The sequence below is a fragment of the Vidua chalybeata genome, chromosome Z, assembly GCF_026979565.1.
Source record: "Vidua chalybeata isolate OUT-0048 chromosome Z, bVidCha1 merged haplotype, whole genome shotgun sequence".
NCBI lineage: Eukaryota > Metazoa > Chordata > Aves > Passeriformes > Viduidae > Vidua > Vidua chalybeata.
The window spans coordinates 1688707-1712203 of record NC_071570.1 but is presented as its reverse complement, the minus strand read 5'-3'; the positions used below and the strand labels follow the sequence as shown (position 1 = coordinate 1712203).

Here is a 23497-nt window from a genome sequence, read left to right as displayed (position 1 = left end):
GAAGGCAGGGATACGTCTGGTAAGTAAAAGGATCTGAAGAGTGATGGCATCATGAGCCTGTCCAGGGGGGTCAGCAGAAGTGGCAGGAGACTGATGAGCAACTCTAATGACTGAAATCCTCCCATCTGTGAGTTAGAACGGGCTCTCTGATGAGGGCAGGGATCATGGGCAGCTGTAGTGAAGACTCTTATTTTGTGGCCTCATCCATACCTGTCAGGGACCTCTCAGGTGGTTGTTTGTATGGAAATGACTTTTCATTTTCTTGGCGCATCATCCTTGGTGATGGTACCAAGCCTTGAGTGTCTCTGGAGCAACCAAGTGCTTCCAGCATGGAAGACCTCAGAAGCGGGGCTGGTCAGTCTCCTCTTTGTTGAAGACAAAATGACTTTAGAATTAAGCAGCATCTTTCATGTTTGTCTAGTGAAAATTGCTTTTTTTTTGTTTGTTTGTTTTCACCAGTATGATGCAGCCCTACATTTTTTAGGTGAAAAAAAATGGCAACAAATGACACCAAATTCAATTATTTTGGTGGAGGCACCTTGCTGCCCAACCTTGGAGCAAGCTGGCCTAAGAATCTGCTGATCCCCTGTGGCCACATATGGCAAGGGCCAAACTACACCTTCCATACTAATTTTCTGTTTTGTTTAAAATGAAAACACGGGGTGTTGGCTGCTCAGGGCATGTATCTATCCTTGATTTTCCAAATTTCCATGGAAGAATTCCATGGATATGAGTGAAAGAGTCTAGTCACCCTAGTGTGTATCACCCACCTGGGATTCCAAGCACAGTCAGAGTCAGCAAGGAGGTATTGGGGCTGGATACTATTGCAGAGCACCACATCAAATGCTTTCCTACAGTTGTTCCTGCTTCTTCCCTCTACCCACTGTCAGCGGGTGGAGCTTTCCCAAGCCAAAGCCTTTGGGATCATCCTCAAAAAGGAGGGGGTGCCACACGTGTGCAGCGATGCCCGCGGCGGGACGGTGTTTTCTGTGCGCTGTGGACTGACGCAGCAGTTTTGCCCAGCCCAGCTATTATTTTACACAATCCCTTTTTTTATCCCTTTTGCAGTGGACGGCGGATTGCAGCGAGCAGCTTGATGGCAGCTGTTCCCCATCCCGAGGGAAGGGCTCGTCGTCTCACGAGCATAACCAGGTAGGGTTTGTGCTTAGTTCCTCCTCCCCAGACCTTTGCCTTTATTTCTGGTACTGCCTCGCCTGGGAGGTGCTGCCAGCTTTCCTCCTCCTGTGGAAAAGGACACTTGTCCCTCTGCTTGGCATCCGAAAGCTCATTCCTGCCCAAACCATGGGATATGCAGATGCAACACCCTGATATGCAGATGCATGCTTTCACCAAGAGCTTAAAGGGGGAAAGATAAGGAGTGTCACATTTATTCTGGAAGACTTATTGCCACATGTGTGAGAAAGCTGTTAGGAGCACCAGAGTTGACTTGGAAGCATGAGATGTAGCTGGAATGAGGGATCTTTGTATAGCTGGGCTCTCTGTTGTGTGCTGCAGCACAAGGATGGTGTTACAGGGAAGAGCATTTAACAGCTGAGAGAGTGAGCTGGCAGAAGCAGCAAAGTTGCACGTGCTGAGAGCCTGTGTTGGTCGTGCAGTGACAGGAGCCAGGTGTGAGTCAGTTTTGGTGCTTGGACATGGTGTGAATAGGAGTGAGGAGTTTTTACTAAGCACTCCTGGAGGTGGCTGTCCCTCCTCATGTGAGTACCCCCATGGAAGAGGGTTGGGTAGGGTGGGGGCTTGTGTTTGATCATTTTCATCTGATTGATGAGCTGCTGTGTCACCATGAGACCATCAGCTCTGTGAGAGCAGCACTTGTTGAGGAGATGTGAAATTTAGGCATCTGAAGGAAGGGGAAGCAGCATTTCCAATTGCTGTGGCTGATGGATGTCCCACCCAGAGAAGTAGCTTCAAGTTGGTGGCTTTCATTCTCTTGCTCTGCTTGATGTCCTCCAGATGCAGTCTCATGCGTGGGATCCATGAGGGGGAATTTGGGAACCCCTTGCAGGGTGTAAAAGAGGCTGTGCCAGTCTGAGCACGGCATGTTGCAGCTCTCATTTTGGGCACAGCTTCCCCCCGTGGAGCCATGCTGAATGTTCTTGGGTGAGGGATGGGGGCTTAGGCATCCCGTCCCTACCGTGGCCATGGGATGCTGGTAGCACCTCTTAACAACACCTGCACCCAGCAAAGGCAGGGTGTTGTTTTGTAGGAGGGTGTGTGCTGAACAGAGGCACTGCTTTGGATGAGCTCCTGAAGGTGCCAGATGGAATTGTGGGTTTAATTTATTACAGCTGTGATCTGCTTCAAAGTATTCCGCAGCAGAACCTGGATGAGGTTCTGGATGAGGTCCCTCCCAGCACTGCAGACAGCTGCTGGATGTCCAGCTGGGAGGCTGGCCATCTCCATTGGGCTTCCTTGGGTGGATCAGGGGTTTTCCCTAAGGAAGAAGGACCCTGGCTCTTCACCCAAGGGCTCTGCTGACGTGCCAGTGGCTGGTGGGGACCACAGGAGGATGCAGGAGTCATGCATGGGTGTTGCTTTCCTGACAACCTCCATCTGCCTGGTGCCATGCACTCTTTTGTTTCAGCTTACATGTTTGTTTGGTTGGTTTTTTTTGTTTTTTTTTTTTTTTTTTTTTTTTTTTTTTTTTTTTTTTTTTTTTTTTTTTTTTTTGTTGGTTGTTTTTTGTTTTCTTGCTGGCTTTTTTTTTTTTTTTCCTGGAAGTTAAATGTATTTGATCTCCTCCTACAGGGAGCTCCTTTCCTACACACAAACACCATTTGCTGATGCCCAAGCTGCTTACCCTGTGTTTGGGCTCTCTCCCAGCCTGCAGCAGAGCTAGTAATTATCTCTCTCCATGTTTGGCTTCCTTTAACTGTGAGTAACAAATTTTCCTTGGCACCAAAGAGGAGCTGCAAGCTATTGTTCCTCTGTCCAGGCAAGCATTTCTCTCACTGTCACTGATATATGAGTTAAACACTGCTAGTGAGGACCAAGTGCAGTTTATTACCATTCCTGGCTGTTTTCATTAAAATCTTTCAATATTAAAAAAAAAAAAAAAAAAAAAAAAAAAAAAAAAAAAAAAAAAAAGTCATTACTATGATGCTTGTCTTGAATTACAATTATCAATCACTTTTCAAACCTGCTAAGGAAGAAGCCAGCTAATTATTTCCCAAAGGAGGAAGGGGTTGGGTTTTGGGGGTGTTATTTTTTGGTTTTTTGGAGTTTGTTTGGTTTTCATTGGTTTTGTTTTTTTTGGTTTTGTTTTGGTTTTTTGGTTTTTGTTTGGGTTGGGTTTTTTTTGTTTTGCTTTTTTTTTTTGTTTAGATGGGATTTTTTTGTTGCCATTTTTTAGGTATTTGAGGGCTTTGGGCAGGAAATGGAATTGGTAGTTTTCCTATTGTGTTTCCAGCTGAGATCTCTGCGTTGCCAGTCATACTTGAAAAATACTTGGATGTGAGATTTCTGCTGGCTTCAGCTAATGTGAAAATGTGGGTTATGTATCAGTGACCATGGTATGCCTCACGTGGCCATCAGAAAGGGCATTTATATGGAAATCTAGGTTATTCCTGGAAATATATTCAGCATGTGGTTCATTTTCTGTGAAGACAAAGTAGTCCAGTCTTGCTTTTTCAGAAGTAATTGGCTTCCTAAAGGTTATAGGGAAGCCTAGAGAGAAGATGACTTTCCCATGCCTGAAAATCCCCCTATGCATCCCTGAGTACTTGATGCCTTTGAAATTCTGGGCTGTACAATCCACCAAGGTTAGAAAAATAAAAGAAAGTTTTGGTTTTTTTTTTAGTGTGTGTGTGTTATGCATTTTTATATAGTATGTGTGTATATAAGCATCCACTGGTTGTTTTACAAATGTGGGGAGTAAAGCCATTTCTAAATAAAATAAAATATAAGGGTAAAAATGAAGTGTCTTGATGCAACCTGCAGTCCAGGATATTCCTAAGTTGCTGGTTTCTGATGTTGTTGGGTGTTTCTGGAAAAGAGCACCACAGGCTTGTCCTGCTCTTGCACTACTTGGTGAGACCTGTATTAGCAGCTGTGTGAGACTTAAGAGTCAGTTCCCATAGGCTGGCAGATAGGCATCCCATACAGAGCAGTGGCTTAAAAACAGAGAAAATTCCCCCTGAAACCTCCTGGTCTTTCCAGTTCTGTGGGCAGGTGGGTGTGAGATGATCTGCTCATGGGGGAATCTCCTGGGATGCATTTTGTGAACTCGTGCTGAGAAAATCCTGGTCTCACAATTATATGCAGCTCATCTGTAATTCTTGTTTCCTGCTGGGATCTCTCTGTTTGCTGCATGGCATGGCCATGTTCCACTAAACCCCCAGAAAGTTTGCCAGGCCTCACCACATGGGAACCTCTGGGGCAAAGACCAGGTACTCAAAATATTATTTGAGCACCTTACGGACTCTATAAATGAGGAAGGTTTAGATAATGGAAGAATTTTAAACTCTTTTATGTTTGGAATTTTTTTTCTTCCCCAAAAAGAGCCAGTGGGAAGTTTTTATATAATACTTTATTTGCATTCCCCTTGTGAGGCTGTGGCAAGTAGGAAGCTCTTTGATATATTTCTGAGAGCAATTCATTAAGTAAAAAAATCTGGTGTGGTGCATATTGAGGGAGCCAGCAGAGCTCTTGGTACATGCAAGACCTGGCAGGAGCTCCATCCCAGGCTCCCCTTATGTAAAAGGCATTAACAAAAACCAGAACAACCCTGTGGGTTTGTGCCACTTTTCCAGGCGGTGGGAGATGGAGAGTTGAAAATCCTCCTTCCTGGCCAAGTCCCTCATTTCCCCCATGGTGGCTGGCTGTCACCCCTCATCACCAAGGAAAAACCTGTGTTGCTGGCAGTAAAACAGAACTTGCTTTCACTCCACTGCTTGTGTCCATGCCCCGCCAGGTGCAGCAGGAACTTGGTACAGGGTTTGGGCCCTCGGAGGCTTCTGCAGTCGATGGTCATGTTGCCGATCTGCTGAGCAGTGAAGGAGCAGGCAGGGTGTGTAGATCACACCTGATGGTCCCGCACCTTGCTTGTAGCACCCTTGTCCTGTCCTCCCTGAGCTGGTGGTGAAGGACGTGGCTGGGTTTGTTAAAGCAGTAGAAACAGCAGCACATGGTGGCAGGGTGGGGTGGTGGGTTTGCACTCTTGGGCCTTGGCTGGAGATCAGACTGCCTGGAGTAAAGAGCATCCCTAACTGTGCTGGCATGAGAGTTCTGACAAGGGCCTGGAGGGACAAGGGGGATGGCTTCCACTGGGAATGACAGGGTTAGATGGGATATTGGGAAGGAATTGCTGGCTGTGAGGGTGGGCAAGCCCTGGCCCAGGGTGCCCAGAGCAGCTGTGGCTGCCCCTGGATCCCTGGAAGTGCCCAAGGCCAGGCTGGACAGGGCTTGGAGCAGCCTGGGACAGTGGAAGGTGTCCTTGCCCATGACAGGGGATGGAATGAGATGAGCTTTAAGGTCTAGTCATTCCATGTCCATGTCTTGCAGTCATGGATGGAAAAGCTGCCATGTTGCCAAAGCAAAGGCAATAGGAGGTGTGGGACAATGTGTGAAGGCTGTCTCTTGGGTAACAGCAGATTGCAATGCACAGAAGAGCTCAGTTTTAATGGACAGTGGAAAAATCAAATTATCTGTGCAGATTTCTTTCACAGTTCCAGAAAATTTTCTTTTGCAGCTATCAATGCTGCTTGACTTCCTGGGATCAACCACCAGGAGAGTCTCCCTGGTGGATGCTGCAGAAGCAAAAGGGAAGGGATTATGGTCTTGGACAGGGGACATGTCACTGGGTCCAGATTAACTGAAGTCAGCAGTGAAATTGTCCTGCTGGCTTAAGTCCAGTGACGTCAGGAGGCAGCATGTAATGCCCCAAATTCTTGGCTAACCAGGTAGGGCTGGAGAGACAGTGGATTGGCAGAGTCTCTTGACTAAATTTGTAATTAGTTTTCCCTGTGCTGGTGGACAGCCTGTGTCTCACTTGAGTTGCCTGTCCTTAGGCCCGGATCTGAAAGAAAACAAGAGGGATGACTCTGGAAGGACTTTTGGAAATTATAGAATGCTAAGGGAGTGGAATAGATGTTAAAAATCATCCACCTGCCATAGGCAGGGACGCCTTCCACTAGAAGGTTGCTCAGGGCCTTATGTGCTATGAGCACTGCCAAGGCTGGGGCATCCACAACCTCCTTCAGCAGCCTGGACCAGTGTCTCACCACCCTCACAGTAAAAACATTCTTCTTAATATCCAGTCTAAATTTCCCCTCTTTCAATTTGTATCCATTACTCCCTGTCCTGTCCTGTCACTATAGTTCTTGATGCAGAGTCCCTCTCCAGCTTCCCTTTAGGCTCCCTTCAGATCCTGGAAGGGGCTGTGAGGTCTTCCAACAGCCTTCTCTTCTCCAGGCTGAACAGCCCCAACTTTCTCAGCCTGTCTTTACAGGTGAGGTACTCCAGTCCTTTTATCAACCTCATGTCCTCCTCTGGACTTGCTCCAACAGTTCCATGTTTGGGGAATATGCTTGGGGTTCTTCATCTCGTTGGCCAGCTCACGTCGTAGCCCAGGGCCAGTTTGTACACTTGTACAATCTTGGCTGAGGTTGTCTGTTGCCCACCATGCTGAGGATCTGTTGGGGCAGGTGGGTGCTGGGTGATGCTGTAGACACTGATTTTGTGTTTCCAAAAGAGAAAGAGAAAGCAAGAGACAGAGACACTGGCTTTGCCAGTGAGTACATGTTGATGGCTGCCTGCCTGGTGGAGGAAGAGAGTAGAACTTTAAGTGGGGTGACCTGCCCATGAGCAAAGAGCATCTCTGAGAAAACCAGTCACTTTTCTGCCTGTAATTGCTGGGTGATGCTTCCTCGTTTAGTGAATGCCTACTAAATCATGAGCCCTGCTCAGTTATGGTTGGAGCAGACTGCTGAGAAAGAAATCGAGTCATTCAGCTAATGTATAGGTGTAACTTTCTCTGGCTTTTTTTTGTTTGTTTGTTTGTTTTTCTCTGGGCTTGTTTGGGCTTGGCCTCATGAAGCATCAGTGCCTCATGTGAAGCAGACACCTGCTTGGGTGTCAGGAGGTCTGGGAGGGAGACGTTTCACTGCTTTGCTGCCTGCTCTGGAGAACTGCTGCTACTTACTGAGGGTGTCTTCTGGGCCTGGTGTCACCAGTGGCTCACATGAGGGGACATCTTGTCACCCTCATTTTCCACTCAGCTGGAGAACACCGGGTGATGCCTGTCTGCCCATTGTAGAGCTTCCCACACTCTTATTTTTTGTGAGACTTGATTTACCTTTGAGGTGTCCATCTTTCCAGATTTGGATGAGTAGGTCAGTCAGTGCTGGAGCTCTAGGCAGGCAATTTCCTCTGAGGCTGGCACAGGGCTTTGCTGATGGGTTTCCAGAGCAAGTCCAGAGGTTTCCATAGCACACCTGGAGTTCTCAGGGCCATTCTGAGAGCCCTCAGTGTTCCTCCTCTTCATCCTTGTGTGTAAATGAGCTATCTAGCACATCCTTGGCTAGCATGGCTCTTCCAGTGTTGTCCAAAAAACGCGACCACACAGACTTGGTCCTTTCCCAGGTAGTCCAGAAAGATCTTGTAAGCTTAACCTTCTACTTCCAAGTCCATCAGGTCCTTTGGTCCTGTATTATGAGACAAGTGTAGATAAAACCTTACTTTCCTTGGTAGAAGATGATCTCAAAGCAATATTTGGTGTCCCTTCTGCAGATTGGAGAGGGGAAGGGGGAAGGTGGGCATAGACCTGGGAAGGGAAGGAACAGAGCCAAAGAGTTTGAGGCTTCTGCATCACATTTTTATAACAGTTTCTGATATTCTTACAGCCTTATGTAATACTTTGAGAAGAAAGAAGCTAGAAAGTCTACCCTACTAAGATATTTAGAGTAATCTTATGATTGGTTTTTTGCTGCCTTTTTTTTTTAAGGTGTATTTTGAGTTATTAAAATAATTAAGCCTTTGGTTTTCCTTTGTAAAATTGGAGTGGTTTTTCTGGAATAGGTCTAGGGAGATACTTGGAGCGCAGTGCAAAAATTCTGCATAACGGGAAGATTTGGCAGCAGCACAAATTGGGTGTGTAAAAAGCTCCACTGCAGAAAAACCTCAAAAAGGGCCTTTAATACAATAGCTGTTTTCTGTTCTGACCAGGAGTAAGATCAAAGTTGAGGAACCATTTGAAGGACACCCCACAACTTGATCTAGGGGTCTCCTGGCTGCAGATGTGAGACCCTTGTTATGCTGGGGAATATCTCAGAGGTTTTTGGGGTCCAGAACTCTGCCAGCTGCTGGCTATTTTCCCTCTGACCCACCTATGAATGTGTACATTGAATATTGAAATTTTTACATACGATTGAACATGAATCCCATCCAGAATCCACTCATATCTTCAGGACAATTAAAACTTGTGCTGCTGCCAGGGTTGATCTACATCTCTACCAGCACAGCCCACTTCACCCATACTTATCTTCACTGAAAGCAACCACGTAGGTGATCACTGCATTTCCATTTATGGCTTCTGCACTGGGGAAACTTATCTGCTTTTTCTGCAAATAGGATTTTCAAACTTGCACTGAAGCAGCAGAAAATATTAACTCTTGAGCTGGCAAAGGCAGCAGGATTAATTAGTTCATGCCTCAAAGAGCTCGCTGCAAAGGTGAAAATTGCAGTGTAAGTGAAACATACGATTATTGCTAATTAAAATGCAAATGTTAGATTTGACAGCTGGTTTCCAAAGGAGGGCTGCTGGCAGTGGTAATGTTCATGAGCCTGGCAGTTCCTAAGAAGGTGCAGAGCTTGGCCGGAATGATTGGCATGGGTTTGAGCAGCTTCTGGGAATCAGTCTCTGGAGGGATGGCGTTTTCCCTCCCAATCCCAAAGTGTGTCTCAGAGGTCCCGTCTCCTACTGGTGAGTGTAGACCACAAATGGTAGATGGAGGAGCCCAAATAAGATCTGTGAGCAGAGTTCAAGGATTTGTTCAAGTTCTCAGTTTGGGGAACTGAGAGAGACTGGGAGACCCTTGGTTTTTTAAGGGCACGGCAGAGAAATGGGGCCAGATGATGGGGAACTGGGTCAGCAGGAGCCAAGGGGTGGAGAGCTTTGTGCCATTACAACTGTTTCTTCAGTGTTTGTCAGCTGTGGCAGTCAGTTCTGTTCCTGCAGCACGGTGGGTTTGTTTAGCAGGAGCTGTGTGTGGAATGTACACAGGTAGAGGAAGAGCAGTGCCACATCTCACCAGTGCCAAACCACGGCTTTCTGCTGGACTCCAGCTGCCTCTGCAGTCTGGGAATGGGTTTTTATGGGCTTTGAAATGATGCTGGTGAAGGGGTTTTGCTGCTTGGGTGGTTTTTTTTAAGAACTTCCTTGCGTGCCCTCACCCACTCCTTGAGCATCACCCATGAGGTTGGTGTGAGCAGCCCAGTTCCCAAAGAAGGTCTGCAGAGAGGGTCCATTTTAGCATGAAACAGCTTTATTACAGGAACACAAAGCCATCAGAAATGTGTGGGATTATTTATGGGGATTGTGTTTTCATTCTGGAGATTTCAATCCCCTTCAATAAGGTACCAGTAAAAAGTTGTTAATCTTAGTCAGGAATTTGGGGGAAATACTGAGATTGACTGTGCTGGTGAGTTTGAACATGAGTGTATTCAGGCAGTACTCAAGTTTGGACCATTTGCATCTTCAGCAGACATTTCAACAGTTTTTAGTGTAGCAATTTTATTTTAAAAATGATTTGGTTTTCAATATTTGTATCAGTGCTTGATAAAGGTAAGGAAGGTAAACAGAGCGAAAGCCCCAGGCCATGAGTTAGAGCCAGGAGACAAGCTGGTTTATTAAAATCAGCTGTGATTGTGATCTAACTAGTTTGTGCTGTATCCAGTGGCTTTTCTTGGTGGACACTGATGCTCAGTGATACCAATATTCTCGTTTCTCACAACAGCTGCATTTCTGGAATTTACAACATCTTGGTTTGTCTGCAGAAAACCACTCCTAAAAGATGCATCTACTGAATATAAGTGAGCAGTTTTTATTTTCAGTGTGTCTTTCGAAGCAAAGGGTGCATGTGCTGACCTGTAGCATTTGTCATGGAAATTTTGTATGTATGTGTGAACAGGATGATCAGTGTGTAGGATATAATTAATCCAATCAAGCAGTGAAGGTGCATTTCTCCCAACCACCTTTTCATCTGGTGCACATCTTTCCCATGTCAAAGGAGGTATTTCTCACTTCTCAGGATGTCTACAAGGTTGGCTCTTCCTCAGGCCTTACTAAAGTGGCCTGCCTGACATCCACCATGGTTTTTATCCCTTCATGCCAGTTGAACAACTCCTTTTGTGCCATTTGGTATTTCTCAGCCATTGGGAGATTTGGGTCAGAGTGTGATTAGAAGGGAAGAAGCTACTTTAACTGTCAGTGGGAACAACCACAACCATTCCAATTTCATTTATCTACAACTTGAAAACCAGGTAATTGCCTCTTTTGAAGTCAATACCACAATGTATTTGAACTTGCTTGAAACTTACTAGCTTGTAGGGTGGAGAATGTCCAGCTGGAGCGATGCAGAAACCCGCACTGGAGTGGTTTGCTTCCAATTCCTTGTGTTGGGTGAATACTTCCATGTTTCATGTTCATCAAGGTCCTTGCTGGACCACTGGGTAGCATCACCTTAGGTAGTTCAGGTTCTGCTGTGCAGTTGTCTTCCTCCCTCATCCAAGTCAGGTGGCAGTGGTGGAGCTGGGACCTGGTCTGTGCCCTGTGCCCAAGGCCTGGACTTGGCTGTTGTGTTCAAAGGCAGTTTTGAGTGGTGAACCCTTTTGGCTTTGGAGGCCATGGTGGCCCTGCCCTTGCCTTCGCCCATGGCAGTGTCTGCAGGACCTCATGTAGCCCCATGAGAACATCTGAGACATGAGAAACCCTCTTGAAGTTGTCAGCTCACACATCAGCCCTAAAATACAGGCTTCCCTTTGTATTTCCCAGATTTTCTGAGTTCATGGAAGAGTTGAATATTCAGCACTTTGTGGTATCATGGGGTTTAAATCATTTTAGGTGACTTCAAAAGCCTTTCCCAGGCCTCTGAGCAAAGTTTTTGGAGCAATTGCCATGACAATATCCACTTTTCTCCCCAAGGACCTTGTGGGGTGTTTGGGTAGAGCTAGTCAGGTGAGTTATTCTGGTTTTCAGATGAGTCATTATGCCTTGAGGGCTGAACAAGAAACCTGCAGTTTACTTGACAGCACAACAAGTGAAAGAATAAAGGAGAACATCAGGCACAGCTCTTTAAGAGACAAAAATAGTAATTTATGTAATGTGTCTCCTGGTGAACTACAAGAGCCCTCAACCATGTGAATAACTGGACTCCAACAGTGGGCTGAGAGGTGGGAAAACTGACTAAGAATTTTATTTGGGCCTGGGAGGAGAATTAAGGAAATGGAATGGAATGGAATGGAATGGAATGGAATGGAATGGACCCTGAGATTAGCTGAGTTGGTCAGAACACAGTGCTGAAAACACCAAGGTCATGGTTTGATCTCTGTGTGGGCCATTCACTTAAAAGTTGGACTCGATGGTCCTTGCGGGTCCCTTCCAAGTCAGAATATTCTGTGATTCTCTAAAACACTGGAATGGAATGGAATGGAATGGAATGGAATGGAATGGAATGGAATAAAACAGAATATTTCAGTTGGAAGGTGCCAACCATCATCCAGTTCAACTGCCTGCTCAATTCAGGGCTGACCAAAAGTTAAAGCGTGTTATTAAGGACATCGTCCAAATACGCTTCAGCAGCTTTAGAGGATGTGAGGTTGATGAACATGCATAGTTAATACTCATGAAGATAGAGAAGGTAACTGTTATTTTTCCCCATGCATAGACTAGAGCACTAGGGCCAAATCTTATACTCATCAGAGCCTCCCACAGTGTCATCCCTTTGCAATGTGTAAATAGAACATGTTAAAGGGTTCAGAGGAAGCCCCACAATCAGGATGCTGGTCATTGGCATGGTTTTGTAGGTGCAGGCATGAGCAGCCTGGAAGCTGGAGCTCTCCTGTTCCATCAGGTCAGTGGTTTTGGAGTGTGTGGGACGGAGTGGCCCTTGACTAAAGCAACCTGTTTGTTATTTTCAGGAAGATTGGGATCACAGCAGCAGTGGGAGCACAGGATCCTGGCCGGGGTCAAGCTCCAGGCAGGGCTCTGGATCCAGGTCTGGCAGCCACAGGAGAAGCAGCCAGTTCAGGCAATCAGCCAAGGTATACCTGGTGGTGACGTGCTGAAGCTGTGTCCCGTGCTTGCTGCTTCTTGGAGGCATCCCTCTCACGACATGTGTGTGGTGTGTGTCACACGTAGGCATGGGTGCATATCAGCTGGGAAGGACACTTCAAAGACCTCCTTAAGTCTCCCGTGATGTGTGACCCGCTGAGGTGTGCTGATTGCCTTAACTTTGGGAAAGAAGTCCCTAGTCAGCTGGTTCAGTGCAAAGGAAATCGGGGATTTTTTCTGTATTTGAAGTCTTGGAGTATTTCAGTTGTGGGAAATCAAGAGATGTCTGTAATTATTTGCTGGCAGGTCTTCATTAGACGTTGAAAACTGAGTGGACAGCACATAGATGGTGTTAAATTGTGACCTTAAGTCCAGCTGCTTTCTGTGTGAGCTGTCTGCAGGGCTATATGGGAAGTTACCTTCCTACCCTGCAAAAGACTCTAAGAATTAACTTTTTATATGGCTTTAGGTCCATCCTTGAACTCAGATGAGGGACCATTCCTGTTAGATTCAGTCAGCCTGTGTCCTCCTGTATTCTCCTGGAATCTCTCTCCTTTATGCACACATGAGCACCAGTTGTGCCAGAAGTGGATGGCAGACTCTGAGGTTTGGAGCCAGTGGTCAAAGTCCTGGTTCATTCATCCATTTCATTCTCCTGAAGATCTTGAGGAAATAGCTTTTCCTTCTGAGCCATGCTGTGGTGGGAGAGGACCCACAGAACCAGGTTGTATCTAGAAAGTGATGGTCCTTTCTGGTGGGAATGAGGCTCAACATATCCTTTCCTCTTTGAGCAGGGATAATACTGTCTTCCTCAAAATTTCTATAATTTTATCTGTATTTTTCATACAAAAACTTGCAGTTTTCAACAAGGAAGCCCTGAATCGGAGCCCTTTCAGACAGTTCAGTGTCTATCTCATCTTTTTTCATTTTCTACCAAAGTGCAGCCAGGGGTTGTAGGCAGCTGAGAAGGAGGAAAAGTGGAGGAAGCTCCTCAAGCTCAGAACTGAAAAATGATTAAGTAGTATATGGCTCAGGATAATCCCTGAATTTATAGCAGAGACCCAAGTGGCCACTTGGTGTTCTGTGTGCAGTGATGATTTAACCGGGTTGCAGTTGTGCAACAAAGAGCATGATTTCGTATTTGTTGTCTGGAGGATGGTAATGAGGAGCAGCGAGAGGTGGGACGCTGAGCTGGGCTTTGTAAAGCTGCTGCGTGCATGCAAATGCTGACTTTGTGGGGAATTTGCTGAAGCTGCATGCATGGTAAACAGCCAGAGTCCACGTGGGCCCGTCCCTGTTTGTGTGGGCAGCTCCAGGGGCTGGGCAGCAGTGGATGGAGGTCATCTGTGCTCACAGGGGCAGGAGGACAGAGGTTGTGGGCATACATTTAAAACACAGTGTGTGTAGGATCTGCTTTACTCATCTCTCAGAGTACTGTTTGTACGCTCATGAAAGCGTCTCTCAATTATCATTCCAAGTGAATTAATTAATTTTCAGCGGTACTAACTCCTTCTCAGTGAAAAAGATTATCTAAAGCTGAGGGTTGGGTCACTGGGAGCTTCGTGTTAAAATTGCTGATGGTTATAATTGCAGTCCTGCGGGGACTGACAGCAAGTCACTGCTTTTCTTAAATACACGCAATTTTTAATTTTTTTTTTTTTTTTTTTTTTTTTTTTTTTTTTTTTTTTTTTACCTGGATTTGAGAACTGGCTTTTTGAAGTCTTATTATTAAGTCTTGGCATTATGAGCGTTTTAGTAAGCTCCCTGCAGCCCAGGGCTGCAAGGCTGCTCCCTGTCCTGTGAGCTGACACAGCGACTGGTTCTAAGGACAGGTCATAGAAGACCAAAAGGGTGTCTTGAAATGGCCACAGTGACTCACGACTTAATGACAAGGTGTGTTATCACTGGGCCCTGGCGCCGTCTTTGTGGAGTCTGGCTGATGCTTGGAGTGTCTCCAAGAGGTTCCGGGGACATCTTCTAGGAGGACCAGGTTTGGATGAGAGTGTCCAATTGCTGCCTTGGACCTGCTTGACCGCCTCGCCCCCTGAAATGGATTTGCCTCTTCTTCACGTGTCAACTATGATAACCTGCACTTGTGTGCTTCCATTATACTGCATTTGGATGCTTGTAAGGATTTAAGAAACTAATTCTTTTCCTTGGTGGGAGAAAATCGTGCTTAGATTTGCCTAAAATAAAAAGCTCATCTTCTGTAACTTAGCACGGGAGTTAGGTATTTCTGGTAATTTGTTTCTGAGCAGAGACGTATCAACTTGCAGATCCCCAGGGGTTAAAATCATAATCCATAAACCCCTTAGAGGAGACTAAAAAAGGGAGCAGTGTGTCTGTGTTTGGAGTTTCTGGTGTCTAAATTGGTTGTGCTGGAAATGACTGCACAGTGTAACCATCTGTTCACTAAGGACATGTGTCCCTGACATTGGTTGGGAAAGCGTTGCTCAATTTGTGAGCAGATTGAGCTCTGGGACTTCATTAAGAAATGGTCACATTTTTTATGAGTTTCTAATGTCTTGGTTAATATTAATAATACTTGAAAATGACAGAAGTTATATGACGGGAAAGAGAATCCACTTTCTCTAGCATGTGTTTTGCCAGGGTGGGACCATTTGGACTGAGTTGCTTAAATAATCTGAATATGTACAAGATTGTGAGTAATCTGAATAAGAAATGTTGAGGGGAAAATTTGTTAATATGGACTCCTTATGTGCAATGCATTCAGTCCGTCCAGACGAAGTCAAGTCTGATTTCTTAAATGGTCTTGAATGGCAAAATCCAACCTGCTATACTTCACCTGTAAAGGGTGGAGGGGGCAGCCCTCTTTGTGCAGGAAGGACATGTGAGGGCTGATGACTGTGAAGGGGCTTTAAATAACTTAACTTTGCTTTAGATGCTCGTGCTTTGAGTTGTCCACTTTGACAAAAGCAGCTGACTGCACAGGAAAATTCAAGGTGTTTCGCAGCTGGCTGGAGATTTCTTATAATGCCCATGGGGAAGAGCCCTGGGGGTGCTGATACCAGTAGCTGGACATGAGCCCAGGGTGCCCAGGTGGGCAAGAGGCCAGTGGCCCCTGGGCTGTCCCAGCCAGGCTGTGACACAGCCCCAGTCCCTGTGCTGGCACTGCTGAGGCACCTCCAGTGCTGGGGACAGCTCTGGGCCCTCAGGACAAGAGAGACCCTGAGGGGCTGGAGCATGGCCAGGGCAGGGAACGGAGCTGGGGAAGGGACTGGAGCCCCAGGAGAGGCTGAGGGAGCTGGGAAGGGGCTCAGCCTGGAGAAAAGGGGGCTCAGGGGGGACCTTGTGGCTCTGCACAGCTCCTGACAGGAGGGGACAGCCGGGGGGGTCGGGCTCTGCTCCAGGGAACAGGGACAGGAGGAGAGGGAACGGCCTCAGGCTGGGCCAGGGCAGGCTCAGATTTGGCATCAGGAGGAATTTTGTCACAGAAAAGATTGTTAAGCATTGGAACAGGCTGCCCAGGGCATTGATGGAGTCCTCATCCCTGGAAATGTTCAAGTGTTCAAGTGCTCTGGGCTGGGTGACAAAGGAGGATCGGGCACAGGTTAGACTCGATCTTGGAGATCTTTTCCAACCTAAATGATTCTGTGATTTCTGTGAATCTCGGCCTGTCCCCTGGACCTTGGTGGATTGTAGTTGTGGACATGGGGCAGGAGGACAGGGCTGGAGTCAGAGCTGAGCTTGTGCATTGTCTGCTCCATGTTGTGCACAGCGCTGTGTCCCCGAGGCTGAAACTGTCACTCCTTGCCTTCACGGTGCACTTCTGCAGCAGGAGAGGGGTCTCTGCATTGCATGGATTCACACAGGAACACAGGATCCCTTGTGCAGAGCCAAGACACCTCCGTGGCTGGTGGGAGAGGCTGTGCCCTGGTCAGGATAGCTCCATGTGCCTCCCGACAAGTAACCACCTTTCCATCTCTCCTAGAATGGCAACAAGGAGAGCAACCTTGACATGCTGGGCACAGACATCTGGGCTGCCAACACCTTTGACTCCTTCAGGTAAGCTGGTTTTAAAATGCTTTAAGAGAAAGTTGGACTCTTAAGATGGACTATGCCTTGCCTTAGCCCTCACTGGTATGTCCATCCTGCTGGTACTCAGGCACCAGAGAGTATCCTGGTAGTACTGACATCACTGCTCCTCCTCCTCCCCATCCCCACTTAGCCTGTGGCACCAAGGACAATCTATTTAAAGCATCCCTTTAAATAAATGTGTGCTTTGGAGAGGCCACTGGATGGGTTTGCAGTCCAAACACCTGAAACCAGTACCAGTACAATTACTTGTAGTCACCCCAGAGCTGCACAGGCAAGACTTGAGTCAACTCTGAGCTGCCGCTGTAGGATTTTACTTTCCCATTAGTTTGAGGTACCATTATGTGTTGGCTTCTTAGCTGCTGGGAAGAACTCTTCAGCTGCTGTCTCAGTGAAAGCAGTGAAATATCCTTCCTGTCCAGTTTTATGCATATTGTGCAGGTGTTGAGTCACTGGAGCAGACAGGTTGTGCAGGATCAGAGAAAACATCATTTCATGGACCTGTTGCAATACCCTCTTGGTGCAGAGAGCAAGTATATTTTGCAGGGTGTCTTCTGTATCAAAATTAGAGGCTTAGATCAAGGCTCAAGAGCTCAGCATACCTAAAAAAACCAAGAAAAAATGAAAAGAGATGCATCAGTGTGAAGGTTGGAGGCTCACATCCACGTGCTCTGCAGCAGGGAGTGGGGAGTGGTGCTTCCAGAAATGCCAGCTTTCCTTGCCTGCAGGCTCCAATGTGCCCTCTGCTCTTCAGCTCAGTGGTGTTTAATTAGTAGTGGACTTCCTTTCTCTGTTTTTCCCTGTTTTTCTCTCCTAGTGGTGCAACGTGGGACTTGCAGCCTGAAAAACTAGATTTCACCCAGTTTCACAGGAAGCTGCGGAACACCTCCAAACACCCATTGCCTCACATAGACAGAGAAGGGTGAGTGCTGTGTCTGCAATACTGTGCTCTCCAGGAAGGTCTCTAACTTCTCCCTTGCTCTAGGAACTTTGACTTGGTGGCACCTCACATCGAGGATATGGGAAGAGGCACTGGACTGTTTAGGGAGTTTGAGAATGCCATGATCAGTCTCTCTGGCTCCTCTGTCATCCAGTTCTGAGCTGGAGTGGAGTTGTTCTCTGTATTTTTGCATTGCCTGATGGATCTGAGTGTTTAAATAACTCTGGATCCAAGTCTCCTAGATCCTGGTGTTCTAAATTTAAACATCTCTGGTAAGCCATCCTGGCTTAGTGCTGACCTGGTTACAGTTTCTGTGAATGACACTGTTCTTCCCAGCAAGAGTTCACGGAAGGAGAGAGCATCAATGTGTTTCATAAAACTGTGAAAACATTCAACAGCTCCCTTTGGTTGTGACAGCCTCCACAGGCTTCCCTGGTATTTCTGGATTCCTTACTGGCTGTCAGTTGGTCAAACCAAATAAATGTGTGCTGGCACCAAGTGGCTCACCAGTGTTGCTTAGATGGATATCACCATTTCCCTGCAGGTTCTCTGCAGATGGAGAAACAATCACTTCCAGACAGGAGGGTGCAGCCAGGTGGGGGTTGGGCTCTTCTCCCCTGTAACAAATGACAGGATAAGAGGTAAAGGCCTCACATTGCATCAGGGGAGGTGTAGATTGGATGTTATTGGAACAGTTTCTTCATGGAAAGGGTTGTCCAGCCCTGGCAGGGCTGCCCAGGGTAGGGGTGGAGTCACCATCCCTGGAGAGATTTAAAAACCATGTGGATGTGGCACTTGGGGACATTGGTCAGTAGTGGCCTTGGCAGGGCCAAGGGAATGCTTGGATTTGGTGTTCCTAGAGGTCTTTTCCAGCCATAACAATTCCATGATTAGATCGAGTTTTCCTCATGCTATCACTCAGAGCATAGAGGAAGGACAAAAATTAGAACAGGTCTAAAAGATGGGGTTGCAGCTGATGTTCCATCACTGCCATGTTGTTTCCAGGGATGGAAATCTTCTTTTGGAGACATTTTTTCTGCTGATAATTTGGTTTTGCCAAAGTACTGGCCAGTGCCTTATGCCTGGTCTGCACATCTTGTTTAGAATGCAAGTTTAGAATTGTTATTAGAACAGTTGATTGAAACAATTAGAAACATCCAGCCAGGCCAGAAATCCCATATCAGCCCAGGCTCAGCATCTGCAGTAGGCTCCTCTACCATACAGGGACAGGAAGACTCAGACAACCTTTTTTTCTGTAAGTAAGGTATACTGCAGGTTTGTAAAGAGCAATTTTCAGAACATTTGGAACAATGTGACACTAAATTTCTAAGTCACTAAGTCTCTTAGTCAAGTTCATTCCCATTTTTTTCAGATGAGCTTGAAAAAGGAGATGAAGGGGGGCCCTCTGTAAAATAAGATACAATGTGCTTCCTCTGTAAAAGAAGATATAATATGCTTCATGGCTGATGGCACTTGCCAGGTGATCCTGTCAGTGACAGCTGCTATGTGCAGGGAGGGTGGAGCAGGGTTGTTGTTGTGTTTTTCCTCTGGTTCCTGCTGTATTGTGAATGCCCACATTGCAAACAGGTAGAGGAGGCAGTGTGGAGGCGAGATATTTAATCACTCCTAAATATTACAGCTGTAAAAGTGGAGCAAAAACTAGTGTATCTGCAGAAAAGTTAAGCAGATGCTATCAGCACAAAATGGTGCATGTCCCAAAAATGCATGCCGTGTAAGTAACCCGGCTAGGACAGATGAAGCACAAGAAAAGACAAAATTGTTATTATTTTTTAATTTCTAAAGCTGACTGTGTTGTGCATTCATTAGCTCTCCATGGTGAATCTGTGCTGAGATTCAGCTTGCTGAGGCTCTATGAATCTCCACCTGCTAGCTAGGCATTTTCCTCTCTTGCTTGAATGGGAAGCTTTTTTTAAAAAATTTAGCTGTGCAGTGAAAAAAATAATAGGGAAAAAAAAAAAGGACTATGCTGCTCAGTGTGTGTTTTCAACACTAAAAGAACCATTTTATGCCTTAGTCTGATCAGTTGCCCAAGGCTGACCATGTAGTTGTATCCAGTTGTGTGACCTGAAGTGACTTTTGGTTGGGTGAAGCATTTTCCTCCAGGGAGACACCTGCTTTTATTGGAAAATGCTGTTTGGTGGCATGCTGAATAATCACAAGTGGAACAGCTAAGAAAAAGCAGGAAACTGTACCGTATTTCTGACCTGAATTCATCTGGCTTTAATTTCCAGTGCTAGCTCTTGGCTCTGCTTGTACTCTTCCAGATCAAACATCCTTTTGTAGCTGGTATTTTCTCTTCATTCCAAGTATCTCCCAAGCACATGTATCCCTTGAGTTTTTCAGGTACTCTAAGGAATTTCTCTACTGCCTCGTTGAAACACGACTGCCAGTGCTGCCTGTGGTCCTGTAGCTGGGGCTCAGCTGTGCTGTCTCTGGAGGAAAACTGCCTTCATCCCCCTAATCCCTGCCTCCTCTTCATCACCTGCCTTTTTGCCACAGTTCAGCATCAGAAATTCAGCCTGGGACGGTCCCCACCTTTTTCAGATGACCTTTTCCTGCAATACACTTGTGCTCTGCACTTGCAGCTGGCATTGTTTGGCCCCAGATGTGTGACATGATTTTTCTCATCTGTATAAATACATATATATAAGTATATTTTTCAGATGTATGTTTCTGTATATGTATGCGCACTTTGTAAGTCAAAGTCAGCATTTCATCTAGGATGCAAAGTCAATTGTCAAACACCTCTGATTTCCAATAAATGCAGAATCACAGAATAGTTTGGATTGGAAGGGATCTTCAAGATCACCTAGTCCAAACCCCTGCATGGTCAGAGATACATTCTACTAAACCAGGATGTTCAAGTTGATTAAGGTTAATTAAATTGCTTTCCTTCAGCTTGCTGGTTTTTGAGCCTGGTACTTCAGCACATGCCATTTTTCTCAATTTTTGAGAAAAATTGTTGTCTCTAATACCAAGATCTGATTTTCTCTAACTTCTAGGCACTGATTACCTGTGTCACCTGCTACCAAAGACTCTACTGTAACTTAGTTAACAATATCTTGCTTCTAACTGACAAAAAAAAAAAAAAGTATCACCCTTGCATAATAAAGAAAGATAATCTCTGTTGTTTGTGGACATAGAAGGATGATAATTATTGACCATTTCTTTATTTTTCTGTATCATCACAAACTCTTTGCATCCAACTAGTAATTATCTTTGGATTGTTTTTTCTTTCTTATTCCAAGAAAGTCCTTCAGCTTCCAGTTCTGTGTATGATGTATGAGTGCTTGACTTCTCATCCCAATTTCTTTGTCTTTCAAATTGGCTGTTTATATTTATATTGATTGCTGCTTCCTGTCTGAGGTGTGTGTTTGCTGATTTTCAACACCTTTCTCATCGGGGGAGCTGGAGCTCCCGTGGAGACCAGCGAATGAGCAGTGCTTCAAAGGAAACGTTTTTCATTACTTTCTTTGTGCTCTCATTTCTGCTGTCCAGGTGGGCTGTGCTTTCAGTTTTACTTGGTCTGGAAATCAAGTCACCCTGGGCTCAGGACTGCCTTTGCTTTTCTCACTGCTGCTACTACCAAAAGTGTTTGCAAGCTGTGGCAGATGGTGCAGGTGGAGAGGACTGAGCAAAGCATTTAATTTTGTATTAACAGCTTTACGCTTGCGTGGGAGTGTTTTGGAAGCACAGCTCACTTGCTCCAGAGAGAGCCTCTTTGTTTCCATGAGAGGCCTTTGCAGTGACAACTGATATTCCCCTTGTGCTGTAATAGAAAATTAACTGTATCTCCAATGAATTTTCACGTGTTTTTGTTTTGTTTTCTTCTTGCTACAGGCTTGGAAAGGGGAAATACGAGGATGGTGACAGCATCAACTTGAATGACATAGAGAAAGTCCTTCCAGTGTGGCAGGTAGGTGATGAGGATATCTGCCTCTGCCATGGTGGGGACCAGCAGCAGCACCTTCCCTGCCTTGTGTTCCCTTAGGAAACCTCATCAGGACTAGGAAAGTTCCTGGGCTGTGGTCCTTTAGGGGTTGGGAGGGAAATTTGTTCCTGTGGTTTCAGGTGTTAGTGCTGGGCATGGGCAGTTACCACGCAGACTTTTTTGGGAGGTGATACACTGAGGGCAGTATATACCTATATATATATGTATATATGTGGATGTGCACAGGGCTCATATATTGAAGAAAAGGAGATTCTGGAAAGCATCAACCCCTCCTGACAGCTCCAAAATAAATTGTTGCCAGGAAGCCAGCAGTGCCTGACCCAGAGTGTCAGCCAGAGTGTGCTGACCCAGGTATTGGTCCTTTGGGGCAGTGCCCATGTTTATATGCAGTGGTAATCCATGTGTGTGTTTTCTCCAGCATGTTCTTTCCCCAGATCTCTCTTTGCAGTTTTGGCAGTTCTGGTTAAATGACTCTGAAGCCTGGATGTTGGGGAATAGCAGGATGAAACCCAGGAGTTCAGAAGACAAGTTGAAAAAGTCAATTAGTCAGCATCATATAGTTTTCCATTTTACAGAGCCCTAGTCCTCAAAGGAGCTGAGTTGCTTGAGCTAGGCAAGTTTCTGACGATGCTCAGTGTGTTTTTGCTGAAACCTCTTTGCCTCCAGAGGCAAGGATAAAAATATCTCATGTGCTGTGGTAGTGTTACCCTTTCCAGTGCTGAGCCAAGAGCTCACCAGGTGTGGGAATTTTGAATGAATTAGAGACGGGACCTCTGATTTGCTTTAGATGGTGCGATTATTTTTTTTAATCTTTTACACAGGCAGGAAGGATGAGTTTCGGCTCACAGCTTCACTGCATGGTTCAGAAGGTCACAAGACCTCTAGTTAAAAGACCTTTTAAGCATTTATTAACTAATAAAACACTGCTAACAAGGATATTTATGCTTTTGACCTAATCCTTAAATATTTCATCTTACGGACTCATGCTACAATGTAAGCTTTCTTAGCCAATCATGTTATGACACACAAACCTACAGTAGTGCATTCTAAATTCCTTGTTCACCTCTGTAACTACTTTTATTTTTTCTATATCTTAAACTCTGAAACTCTAAACTTTCTTCTACTTAGCTTAACATGTCTCTGCCTTAAACTATAAATCTTCATTCTTGCTTTTAGTACTTAAGTTTGGGAGCCTTTTCCAAGGTCTCAAATCAAATCTTGTGTTTAACTCTAAGCTTTGGCTTACAGACCCAAAGTTCTGAGAGTTCCTTGCATTTCGGATTCCAATAGCCGGGCTTCTTGCTCACACATCATGTGAGGAAAAGCTTTGCTCATCCTGCAGACCATGTGACAATCTGCCTTACTGTTTCTTTTGGGTGAGCTATTTGGCACTGAGTACATGAAGGAGTGGAGAAGGGCAGCTGACTTTGGCAGGGAGGAGCACTGCCTGCAGCTGCTTCCTGCTCAGTCTCTTCCATGTTTGGTATGTCTGGACTTTAGGTCACAGGGAAAAAAAAAACCCATCAGGTTCAGCTGATACAAACCCCATTAATTCTGTAAAATAAGGTTAGTTTCCCTGGGGAATAATTGGAAATGAAGAATCAAACCATCTTTGGTGTGAGGAGCTGATTACCTTCAATAGGGTTTTAATCAACAGCTGTTAAATAAGCCAGGTCCTCCTGGTCTGGTTATCATTTCATCATGTCCTAAGAGTACATTGAATGCAATGAATTCATTCCAATATATACATTAGTATCTGGCTTAATTATTAGTGTGACATCTCTAAGCTGGAAGACCTAGTGGGAATGCTGGATTTGATGCTTTGTTTGTGCCTCAGGCAGACTCGTGCAGCGCTGCATTAATTTGCAGACATGCTTACCTTGGCATGTACAGGCAGTCATATATATCTGTGGGAGCTAGGACCCAGGTGGCTCTGGGTGTGGGTTTATCTTGTTCAACATGGACAAGTGAAATACTTGCAGACAGCTGGTTTAATCCTGACATATCATTGTTAACTGGATTTGGATGCAACCGTGCTGTGCTGACAGTGATTTTACTGCTCCTCATCCCTTGTTTTAAATGGCTCTGTGGAGCAGTGTGGGGGTGGGGGCATAAGGGGAGATACTCCCTTGTGTGAGCCTGTGAAAGGAAAATCCCTCACCCCATGGGGTTGTTGTGTTCATGGGTGTTGCATCCTGAGGAAGAGGCTTTTCAGGCTGGTGATGCATAAACTCTGTTC

The 23497-nt window shown here is 45.7% G+C and overlaps 1 protein-coding gene across 5 annotated transcripts in view; it reads left to right on the top strand.

Moving 5' to 3' along the window:
• The window catches only part of CTIF (cap binding complex dependent translation initiation factor), a 150943-nt gene that overhangs the window by 32949 nt on the left and 94497 nt on the right, over positions 1 to 23497 (top strand). For 4 of the 5 annotated variants that reach the window (XM_053932114.1, XM_053932113.1, XM_053932112.1 and 1 more), the window contains exons 3-7: positions 1069 to 1152; positions 12157 to 12279; positions 16242 to 16315; positions 17163 to 17267; positions 21147 to 21222. In XM_053932114.1, coding sequence (XP_053788089.1) covers positions 1069 to 1152; positions 12157 to 12279; positions 16242 to 16315; positions 17163 to 17267; positions 21147 to 21222 — 462 coding nt within the window. The remainder of the gene's footprint in view (positions 1 to 1068; positions 1153 to 12156; positions 12280 to 16241; positions 16316 to 17162; positions 17268 to 21146; positions 21223 to 23497) is intronic. The other variant, XM_053932115.1, reaches the window with a different exon arrangement.